The sequence below is a fragment of the Hermetia illucens genome, chromosome 3, assembly GCF_905115235.1.
Source record: "Hermetia illucens chromosome 3, iHerIll2.2.curated.20191125, whole genome shotgun sequence".
Taxonomy (NCBI): Eukaryota; Metazoa; Arthropoda; class Insecta; order Diptera; family Stratiomyidae; genus Hermetia; species Hermetia illucens.
The window spans coordinates 17,335,832-17,348,035 of record NC_051851.1 but is presented as its reverse complement, the minus strand read 5'-3'; the positions used below and the strand labels follow the sequence as shown (position 1 = coordinate 17,348,035).

Sequence of the window (12,204 nt, the reverse complement as noted above, 5' to 3'; positions counted from 1 at the left end):
AGAAACCATCAGGCACGTCCTTTGCGATTACCCAGCTCTTGGTAAAACCAAGTTTTGGACATTAGATAAAACGTTCTGGAGGTTCTCAGGGAGATCTCTAATTGCAGGGTGGGAGAGTCACTTTACTTCGAGAATGCTACGGGCTGAATCTAAAGATCTGATCCGGCTGGACCCTACCCGCTTGCTCTCATCACATCAGCCATGGTCTGAGGAGTTTGTGGGGTCAAAATCGCGCACCACAGCGCTAATTGGGCTCCTCAGAGCGATAACTAATATCTACCTACGCTCGCCCATGATTATCACGCTGATTTGAATCAGGTTCCTATTGGTATCCAGCATTGGAGTTCGCTTGTGTCCGCCTAAACGAATGCTTCGTTCTGCCGATTGCTCTCGCTTGTGTTTGGATCAGGCTTGTGTGCTGTTGTCAAGTTTATGAACATCGTCATTCAGTTGTTTAGCCGTGTTTGTTTAACGGTAAAACAGTGCCAGTTAGAGTATTAATACACGTGACTTCTCGATAACAAAGTGAACCTGCTACAAGTTTCGCGCCGCAAGTGCGGAACTCATCCTTACTCGATAGACACGAAATTACAGCGTGTAAAGGATGCGGAACCAGCTTACACTGTCGCCGCCCATGAATTGGGCAATTCTAATATCACCACACAACTCCTCCATTCGGCCGGCAAGACCGTTACGGCCGAAGAAATGATTAATGACGACTGCTCTGCCATAATCATCGACGACGACCAGAGTTTCCCTTCTGGGGACCAACCCGACGGTCGGATCGGTGAAGCAAATTCCTGTGTCAATTACATCCAAGGATTCCAAAACGAATTCAAACTTGCTTCAGGTAAGTCTGTCTTCAAACGAAAGCAAACGGATTTGGGCATCTCGGACAACGAGGCCCCAGCGAACAAAAACCGCTTTTAGCTTCTCTCTGACAACGAGCATCGCTCCGAAGCGACGCACGTCCCAGAACCTAGAAATCTGCCGACATGGCCAACCCACCGTTAATTAAAGACAAGAATAGAATTAGCATTCTCCCTCCGATTTTCTTGTATGAATTGACTGCCAGGACACTAGGCCTTGTCATCAAGAACATAGACAAAAATGCCAAATTTGAAATTACTAATCTACCGGCTAGAGAACCAAAATGAAGGCACTCACACTCAACACTAATTCACTCATTTCTAACGACAAACGTTTCGCTCCCCACAAGCTCCTTGAGGATTCCGATACTAACCTCGCTCTCCTAAATGAAATCAGACTTGGGGAAGCCCCCAACGTAATAACCCTGGTTACAGTACTTTCCTCAACGACGCGGGCAGAGGTACAGCCATACTAGTCAAAGCGGAACTTAGGGCAAATAGCATCCCATCGGCTCCACTGGCATCAAACTGCCTGTTAGCAGTAGTCAGACTTCCTGTTAGGGGTGGTGGCGTCTTCCGAGTTCTAATCGGTTCTCTCTATTTCCTGGGCGGCACAGGTCGCCACCCCACTCTCATTCTATTTGAACTTTGAGAAATCGCGACCAGTTTCGATGCCTCCATCCTCGGCGGTAACCTCAACGCGAAGCACGTACCTTGGGGCGACCTAGTTAACAATGGAAACGGCAAAGTGCTCTTCGATTGATTTCAGTCAGGCCCATTCCTTAGCGCGGACATCATTAACGCTGGAGGTGCCATCTTTCCCTCGTGGGTCTTCTTTTCTAGACGGCTTTATAATCTCATCCAATCTCTCAGCACGCGCCACTAGCTACTCCTCTTTAGCAGCCCACTCCGACCATCATGCCCTCCGCCTCTCTCTACATCTACAGCAAATTCTCCCTTCACTTCCTTCACTGCAGATCCTTCAATCTGACAAACTGGGACGATTTCCAACGCAACTTAGCCAGTGCGCTGGGCCCTCCCCTGGACAAATCGCGCATCCATTCGAATGTTGAGCTAGATACATACATCTGGAAAGTCAACTCTGCCTTTGAAACTATAATGAACAAACACGCTCCAGTTAAAGAACTTGGTTACTACAAATACGGGTGCCTTTGTCCCTCAACCCTTCTCTTAGTCCGCGATAGAAGCAGACTACTGCAGCGCAGGAAACGATTATTTTACCGGTTATAGAAGAGATGCAACGCTGACTACCGCTTCCTCTCCGAGATCATCAAAGACCTGTCCAGCAAAATGGAACTATTCGAACCGAACTGAATGCATCTTACAAGAAAGTCCTCAAATCTCTCAAACCTGGCCCACAAGCTTTGTCAATAATCAATCGATTAGCTGAAAGAAACAAATCTTCTTTTAACGTCAACTACTACCCGATAAAGACCTTGAAAACGCATTTGATTCAGTTTGGAAAGAGAGCCCTCTGCTCTACAAACTAATTCAGGCCGATTGTCCCCTCCCCTTATTCACAATCCTCGGAGACTTCATCTCCAACAGAACTTGCCACATGTGCTTCGATAGAGCTCGCTCCATCGACTTCCCGGTAAACTCAGGAGTCCCTCAAACCTTTTAACATCTTCCTCCACGATATTCCCCTCCCTCTCGTAAAGTTATCCCCCACGCCAACGGCAACTCAGGCAGCCCGTCACCCGCCCTTTTTCCCTAACGACAATGGTCCTCTCGCACCAGGAGGGATCCTCTTCACTGATGACATCATCCTATGCTAGCGGACCCAGGCCCTCACTAGCGCCTCTCTCAAACTCCTAACCAATCGGGTCATCGCTTATTTCAACCGGTGGGACCTTACCGGTTGGGCCGTTAAGTCTGAAGTTATTTGCTTCAGAAACCTCAGCAGAAAGTGCTACTGGCGCACAATGCCAGAAAGCCGAAATCAAACATTAAATACCTGGGAATCTCCCTCAACAACAAACTTAAATCCAACCCTTACGTCAGATCTGCTATTGCCAATGCCTCTAAGGCCTCAGCTGCCTTAAAAAACCTCCTCTCATCCCGGGCCCTGTTCCCTGCCACCAAAACCCTTTTATACATAACTCTTATTCGTCCAATCCTGACCTACGGTTTCCCAGCATGGGCTACCATGTCACCGAACGTAGCAGAAGCCCTCCAACGCTTTGAAAGGACGATATTCAGGAAGTGCACGGCCAAATACAGAAAGCCAAACCTAAAATTTCACCAGAACTCTCTCCTGTACGACCTTTCCGGGGTTTGCCCCATAATTTCGCACATGATCATGTTGTCGCGCGTCAGACTAACAAAGTGGCTCTCCCGCCCTAACCCGCTGATAAAAAATCTCGCTAAACGCATTGCATTGTTACGCGAGCAGAGGCACTACGTGTTAGGGCAGGCTCTTCTCTCGGACAGTAATTTTCGTCTCAACCATCATCCCCTCCTTTTATCAAAGCTCCTCCCCGGACTTTCACAGAGGCTAACCGCGTCCAATGTTCCGGAAGTCAATCCCCGCGTTTAGATCACCTTTCATTATTTTTCTTTACTTCGTCCAGATCAAGAGAATAGACATTAATTAGCCTGTACAATATGTGATACCTGCAAGCATTAACTTCTCCCCTAAATTAAGGTCCCTGCTTCCACCAATTAGACTCCACAATACATGCTCCCCAATCTCATAGTCCTCTTCACCCTCCCGCCTCTGATCACTGTCCTTGTACAGATCCAAATCGAGTAAAAAGCAGCCTTTTCTCAGTTTGCTGTCACCATCGAAAAAGGACTGCGCTTTACTCCAAACCCGCCCCTCAATCTTATCCACCGGTGCCTAAAAGCTTCCATTTGCTCGTCTTCCTTTACGGAGTACTATTTTGTGTTGTTTTATGTTATGTTTGATTAGTTGTAATTTCAAAATTATTCTTAGGTTAGGTAGGTTAGCGTTACATATTAATTAGTCGCTTTTAAATTATTTTTTTTGTACCGCACTTGTATTTCTTTTCTTTCCTTAATAAATAAATCGAAATTTGCACGTACCGTCCGGGGATTTCCCGAATTTGAAGTTGAACTAGAAATAATAAGTACTTTTCCATTCTGGACTATATATGTATCTAGAAAATATTTTTTAACATTTTTGTGGCTTGCAATGGTATGATCTAATCAAAAAAATTACATTTTTGCATAATTATTCCTATTCATTGGTAAACAAAACATTAAAGCAATAGTGGCACCCACATTCCTCATGCCCGATCCTTACATTCAGCACTTCTTATTCATTGACCGTCACATTGACACTTCGCTCAAACAGCTCGCATCAAACTTGACATTTCTCATCTTCCCATCGGCAGCTGGTCCTTCCCTTGCAGAAGGAGTGGAGATCGCTATCCAAACTTGACTAAATTTTCCTCGTGCTCGAATGATGTCATAGACCTATTCGTTAATCGTGAAAAGTAGAGTAAAATTCCGATAAAAATGTCTTCGGGAGTTCGATGTAAGAATTGTGGTTCAACCGAAATCGAAGTGGACAATGCTCGTGGTGATGCCGTGTGTACAAATTGCGGTACGGTTTTGGAGGATAATCTCATCGTTTCGGAGGTTCAGTTCGAGGAAGTTGGTCATGGATCGGCTGCTATTGGTCAGTTCGTGTCGGCGGATAGTTCTGGCGGTGCTACAAACTACGGGAAGTTTCAAGTGGGGTCGGGAACTGAGTCGCGTGAAGTCACCATTAAAAAGGCTAAAAACGGAATAACAATGCTCTGCCAGCAGTTGCAGCTCACAAATCACTATATGGAGACTGCATTGAATTTCTTTAAGATGGCACTGGCCAGACATTTAACTCGGGGCAGGAGGAATACTCACATTTATGCTGCGTGTGTTTATATAACGTGCAGGACAGAGGGAACCTCTCGTAAGTTATGAGATTTGTAGTTCAAAAACATAAAAAAATCTAAGCAAGGATTGTTTACCATTTCAGATCTACTTATTGATATCAGCGATGTCCTACAAATTTGCTGCTACGAGTTGGGTCGAACGTATCTGAAGTTGTCGAATGCATTATGCATAAACATTCCATCAGTTGGTGAGTCCTGGCCATGTTTTTCTATGTTTAAATTTATTCACGTTATTTAAGTGGAATTGAAATATTGAAGGTAGCTAAACCGCTATGATTCTGTTTAATGACAGAGAGAGAGTGGGAGATCATTACAGGGATCACTTTTCTTTGAACCAGTCTCTAGGAAAGCGTTTGACTTTAGGTAAACGGACATTCAGGCCGCATACTTTATATATTGCCGTGATTAGTTGTTTCTTTGACTTATCTAATTCGTAGTTTTCTTTAAAATGTTTACATGAAACGATTAGTCAGTTGGTGCTGGAACCAAGAGTCAACTGTGCGTGAGTCTTTATTGCCTTTGTTTTCGCGGAGATTGCGGTTATTTGCTAATCATTTTTCCGGCCAACTTTCGCAAAGAAGTGTTCCACGCAATTCACGACTTACCGCATCCAGGCATCAGGACGACAAATAGGTTAGGACGTCAACTCCTGGGCCAGAGAATGCATCACATGCCAGAAGTATAAGGTCACCAGGCATGTAAGAAAAGATGTGGGCTCATTCCCCACGCACTACCAAGCGATTCCACACAATACACCTCGACATCGTAGGCCCTTTGCGAGACTCGCGCGGTTATAAGTATTGCCTCACAACCATCGACAGGTTTGTGCGGTGGCCTGAAGCAATACCTCTGAAGGACATTACGCCGCAATCTTATGCCGAAGCCCTCTGTCGAGAGTGGATCCCTCGCTTCGGTGTCCCTGCAGTGATTATCACTGACCAGGGAATGCAGTTTGAGTCCACCCTTTTTTCGGAGTTAGGCAAACTCCTGGAATTCAAACGCCAGCGGACTACGGCATACCACCCGTAATCCAATGGGATGCTAGAGCGTTGGCATCGGACTTTGAAATCCGGACTTTGGCCCGCGACGATCCGTTCTGGACTCAAGCCTTGCCTTTCGTCCTACTTGGCCTTCGAACAACCCGAGGCTCTGGATTGCTGCGTCTGCTGAGAGACAACCTCCACCGCCTTAAACCCACACCTCCCATCAAAATCTGCAAACTGCTGACGGGCAATTTGAAAATCATAGAGATCTGGCATTAAGGACAACAAAATATCTACTTTCGAATGGCTAATTCGGTCAACTGCGACTCCAGCAGAGAATACTGCAAGTGCCGTCATGTTTGTTTGAATCCTCTAGATTTAACTGAAGAGCCGAGACTGCTTCTGATTTTATCTCGGCCAGATGTATGTGGACTAAAGAGAATTGTGCGCGTAAGAGCTCGGGTCTTGATCTTTCCGAAGATTATTAGCTATCTCGGAACGTTTCCTTTCGCTTTGGGTTACTAAGTATAGTTTGCCTCCTTATGAAGAAAGTCATATTTTGTGATATTTCTCTGTAATTCCTCAAACAAACGCGTTTTTGGTATGGCAATTAGTGAAAATATACAATAACGGCTAAAAATGGTATAGTCAGCAGTGCAATCGAAGCCCGTCCTTAAAGGGTGACCTAACCACTGCCACTTCCGTTCCCCGACTTGTCACCTACGTGTGACAAGCATGTGTGCCGACAAAATTTTTCGTTCGAAATAGTATCAGGCAGCGTATTCCGATAAAATGACGCAGTCAGGTGGTGACGAAGGCTTCAAGCCTTTGAGCGACAGTGGGGGTTCCATTTGTTACTGCCATATAGCAATCCCGAAAGAACGCTAGCACGGAACGGTCTTAACTTGATCCTAATGTTGAGATAACTGTATTTCCGGATTTTAGACAAGGTAACAGAGGCGGATCTAATACCGTTAATGTGTCGGGGGGATATCGAGTTCGATGCCACCAACGGCAGAAACCACGCTTCCTAGATATACAAATTGATCGACGGCTCGGATGCTCTGTCCGTTAAGGGAAGGTAGGGAGAGTATGATGACACATCAAACAGAGAAATTTGGTTTTGTTGATATTTATCTTTAGTCGAACTCTACTTGCCTAGCTTTCCAAATCCAGATTCAATTGGCCAAGGTCTATGAAACGGTGAAGTAGCAGAAACTGCAGTGCTTCCCTGACCAGAGCAATGGAAAATTCTCTCTTGTCACAGCGCTTACTACCCTAGCGGCCCAATGCTCATTGATATTCTCAGTATATCTGCTGTCGAGTCAGCAAACTAGCTCGCTCACTGTCGAGCGACAGCTGAATCATACAAGCAGTCGATGTTGAACTTGGGAGGTCTCCAAACCAGTGAGAAGTGGTGACCACAACACGCCGGCAGACGTAAGCGATCATCAGATAGTAGTTCCTTTCGAGGCCGATGTTAATAACGACTGCTGAGCGTAAAGTGGCCAATCTGACTGCTCGTGTGGTGTCGCCCAGTTGAAACTCAACTGACTTTATGGCAACCTCTGTCCTCGAACAATTTGTCATCAATGACACAAATCTCTCACTATTACCGATACGGTCCCCAACACTGTGCTTCCTCATCACATGTTCGAGCAAGATGGTGTCAGAGCCCACGTTAGCATTGAGATCAACCATCACGATCACAATGTCATTTTTAAAAAGTCTCTCCTGCACTGCGTGTAATTGTTCGTAAAAAGCAACCCTCTTTACTATATTGGAAGTCTCCGTTGGTGCATAGCACTGTACAATTATGATGCTCCTTAACCTGAACCGGAATCTTGCAATCACAAGTCTATTGGAAATCAGCTCCCAACTCAAGAGAGCGCATCTTGCAGTAGCCGTCAGAAACAACTCAACATGGTATTCGCGTCTGCTACCACTTGCCTTCCCAAAGTACAAAACCATATTGTCGCAAGAGGGAGAGGAGTATTTCCCAGAGTCCCACCATCTTACTCCGTTGAGGCTCAAAATGTTCGGCTTATATCGCTGGAATTCCAGCTCAAGTTGGAGGAAGCGAACATTCAGAGGACCCTCGCTACCGTTGTCAAGGAGCGTGCGCACATTCCAGAAACCAATCATAGTCCGTTTCCGATAGCCAAAGGTCGTAGCCTTGACTTCAGTCCCTATCCGAGGGATTGTTAGCGATTCGGTAGCAGTATAGTTTCAAAATTTACAGGTTGCTAACCCATGAATTGCTATCACTTTTTTCACCTCTTAAGAGAAGCAGCATGCGTCCGGATGGCTCAAGTGGTTAGAGCGCTGGGCTGTCGTAGCGGAAGGTCGCGGTTCAAATCTCGCTGGGGGCAGAGGAATTTGTTATCGTGACTGGATGTCGGACACCAGTCGACTCAGCTGTGAATGAGTACCTGAGTCAAATCGGGGTAATAATCTCGGGCGGGCGCAATGCTGACCACATTGCCTCCCACAGTGTACTGTGGTGTACCGTTACGGTCTTGAATGAAGTGCTCTAACACACTTCAAGGCCTTGATCCAATATGGATTGTTGCGCCAACGATTATTATATTATTATTAAGAGAAGCAGGGAAACCTTTGAGTGTAGTCGTAAGGTCCATTTAAAAATAGGGAGGCTGTTTTGCCCACCTTCTTCTTTTTATTCAGTTTCTGTCCCCGTTCACAAGCGGGGTCAGGTTGTGCCGGATCGGTTTCGCCTATTTATTTTATTAAATCACTATCCAACGTTTCAAGCCACCGTTGTTCTGGCCCTTTCTAACCAGGACTTTACCGCTCTCACTGTTTCCGTCGCGTGGACCTCCACATCTTCTCGGTGTTTTGGTGCAACAACCACAGCTAGGTCATCAGTAAAGCCGACAATCGTAGTCCCATCTGGGACGGAAGGAGCAAGCACCCCATTATACATCATATTCCACAACAGGGGATCAAGTACCGATCCCTATGGTACTCCGGCTGTGACAATGTACTCTTGGGGCCCTCATCTGTCCCGTACCAGAGAGTCCTCTCTGAGAGGTACTTTTCCACCAAATCCACTAAGTATCAGGTATGTCAGTCAACGTCCCTTTAATTCTATTTCAGTTGGCCAAGTTGAATGCGTTTTTGGCATCCAGCGCCAACGCGGCGCAACAGCCGCCAGAAATCAGTGCACCTTTTGCCTGGTTTACTACCATGCTAATTGCGTCCACGGTAGAGCGGGCATGTCGAAAACTAAACTGGCATTCCGACAAACTATTGCTGGCTTCGACGATGGGTAGGAGTCTGTTGTAGATGACCCTCTTCATCATCTTCCCCATTGCATCTAGCAAGCAGATAGGACGATATAACGCTGGGTTTCCAAGTGGCTTGCCAGGTTCGGAAGCAACACCAATCTTTGCTTTTTCCACTGGACAGGAAATATTCCTTTTTTATGCACAGGTGTTGGCGAAAAGGTCGGGCCTAGTCTTCACTGCCAGTTCCAAAGTTCGATTGGGGATACCATCTAAACTTGGGGCCTTGTTGTCACCGATTCTACCATATATTTCCCGCAGTTCCTCCACAGTTACTGGAGATATTATGCCCTTATTAAGCTGAATAACGATTTGCCTTCCCCTATTTTCATGGTGAGGAAACAGAGTGGTAACAATCTGTTTCAATTGGTGTGGAGGGTCATCTGGGGTGATCTCCGCAGCCTTTTCATTACCATTCTGTAGGCCTCGCCCCAAAGGCTTATGTCGGCGTGGTCACACAATTGTTTGAAGCAGCTCTTTTTGGTCCTCCGAATGGCATCTTTTAGGCGGTCACGGCTTCTTTTAGGCGCCTTCGCCATGCGGCTTGCAGGCTTGCGATTTCATTGTTCCACCAGTAGTTGAGTTGCCTATTGGGGAGCAATCGCATTCTGGGCATAGTAGTATCGCATGCTTCCGTCATCCATCGGGTGATTTGAGTGGCTTTTTCTCTAGCCGTACCATTCAGGGATATGTCGGATTTGAGCGCCACGGAAAACTTGTCCTCCTCGCGCTGTCCAGACGAGCATACCACCTGGCATTCCATGAGAACTCTTTTTTGAGCTCGATCCGCCCTTGATTTCTATGCAGATTGCCTGGTGGTCGCCGTGAATATAGTCCTCACTAACATGCCAAGCGACTCTACTAACTAAAGTGTCACTCACGTATCAGGTCCAGTATAGACCCCAGGCCCCTTCCCCGGAAAGTGTACGAGGCTCCAACATTCGCCAGTATCATGTCTAGCTCTGCGAATGCTTCGAGGAGAACACGTCCCCTCACAGTATTCCGGCTGCCCCAATCAATGCCTACGCATTGAAATCGCCTGCTATTATGGTCGGCCAACGTCGTCTGGCCTCCAAAACCAGAGCGACAAGCATCAGCTCATATTCAGCGAGTGTAGCGCTGGGTGGAGCATAGCAGTTGTAGATGTAGACGCCTTTCATCTTCGCTCCTCAGGGTGCTCCATTATTTCCTCGAAGGCTTGTTCTCCACAAGCTCATAGCGCTGCTTGGTCCGTTTGGTCTACCACCGTGGTTTCGATATGGCTCACTTATTATGGCCACATCGATGTTTTTCTCGCGGATGATTTGCAAGAGTAGATCCTGCGCCACCTTGCAGTGGTTGAGGTTGATTTGTATCAACTTCATCTGCGATTTGTGTTAAGGGCTCTCCGGTATTCGGGGCACCTGCTGCTGTCCGCAATGTGCCGACGATGCACACCCTTCTTTCCCTTGCACAGTAGGCAATTTGGGTCAGCTCCATAGTCCTTGCTGATATGGCCTTCTAAAGTACCGCTTCAACCCTACCCGTTCCCTAAGACGAGACATAACCCAGTCTATTCTCACTCTCCCTGCTGCTAACAGTTTGAGTGCGTTCTCTACTGGTAGGCTGATGATGGCGGTTTGTGTTCCTTAGGCTTTCCTCAGCGTTTTCACCGCTGACACTTGAATTGTTTCTCCAACGCTTGGCGAACCTCCTCCTTCGTCGCGATTTCATCTATATCTTTGCAGATTATAGTGATTTTCGGCCTGCTAGCCCTTATGTCGGCTTCCTGTCCTAACGACTTTCCAATTTGGCTCAAGAATTTGTTTGCGGTTATGTCCTTAGATTTAAGCTCCAATATAATATCTCCCTTCTGGGACCGTCTAATTCGGCTGACATTGTCTGCTAAGTTGGTGAGTTCGGGGTTTGCCTTCACTCTCCTAAGAATGTCGGCGTATGACCCTTCGCCTCGTTTGGAAATGATAATCACCTCCGGTCTTATCTTCCTCCGATCATTTCTTTTCCGCGGTTTCATTTTACTCCAAGCTTCCGGATCTGCGTTTGAAGGTCCGCCCTCCTTTCTGAAGGTCGCCGCTGCAATAGTTTCACTGGGAGGTTCATTCGTAGTTCTCATGTGCTCCACCTTTTTGGGGGTTGAATCCTTTTTTTCTTTTCGGGGTTTGCTGGCCTGTTGAGTCGTTCAGCTTTTCGCGTAGCCTCTTCCCCGGTTTTTCTCCTTTTGAATTTTGAACAGGCGTTACATGAGTCGTCTGGTTCACGTTTTCAATCGACGGCTTTCTCCCTCGTTCGTCCTGGGCCTTGTCGTACGTCAAACGGATGCCTCTTATCACGGCCCTTATATTCTGGTGAATGTTCCTGTGCTCCTTTATGAATTCACACAGCTCCATGATTTTTTTACCCAGGGCAGTAAAGGCAACTCCAGACTGATCGTTGCCCAAAGCATCGCTCGGGTGATTCGCCGTCAAGGATTCTTCCTCATCGAAGACTCCCGCTACACACTTTCCACTGGGGAGATATAATTTTCGAGCGGCTATTGTATCACCTTTTTCCAAAAATGATATGATGTCACATTACCTACTTAACTGATGTTTTGGACAGTTCTACTAAAAACCACCGCTAAATAAAGAGACTACTGCCTCTAGTGTGGATCTCATCAGGGTTATCAGCTTGTCCCTCTTTCCGTTTTCTTGCGTCCGATTTCTTTGTATACTGCCACTCCTTGTGTAGTAATGCCCATGTCTTCATTCCCAAGAATTTCCGCCTTCTTTCCCAGTATCTTCTTCTGTCTTCGGCTGGGAGCCTTCCCAGGTTCGGAGTGTCCGGGCTGCATATATCCGTTTCCACATACTATCATAATATTAGATCAGTTACATTCACATCATCAGCCTCTCCTTTTTTGAGTTTTTCTTGGTAAAAGCGAAAGAGAAGGTTCAGACTGACAAGATTTAGGCTGTAGCCCCCTCCCATCTTTTGCGGTGGAAGTTTGCTTCTAAAAAGCCTTGCTCTTCCGTTTTCTAGAAGAATTAGGCAACAGTGCAACCGACAGACTGGCGGTGGTGGGGTTTCCAGTTTTTCTCGTTATGGGGGCTCGTGGGCTCTCCTTTCTAGCTGACTACGCCGTAGA

The 12,204-nt window shown here is 46.6% G+C and overlaps 1 protein-coding gene across 1 annotated transcript in view; it reads left to right on the top strand.

Annotated features, from left to right (window-relative positions):
* The first annotated feature begins 4,200 nt into the window (after positions 1 to 4,200).
* LOC119653221 (transcription factor IIIB 90 kDa subunit) overlaps positions 4,201 to 12,204 on the top strand; it is a 91,433-nt gene continuing 83,429 nt past the window's right edge. The window contains exons 1-2 of the mRNA XM_038057797.1: positions 4,201 to 4,809; positions 4,876 to 4,980. Of these exons, the coding sequence (XP_037913725.1) occupies positions 4,374 to 4,809; positions 4,876 to 4,980 (541 nt within the window). The 5' untranslated portion in view covers positions 4,201 to 4,373. The remainder of the gene's footprint in view (positions 4,810 to 4,875; positions 4,981 to 12,204) is intronic.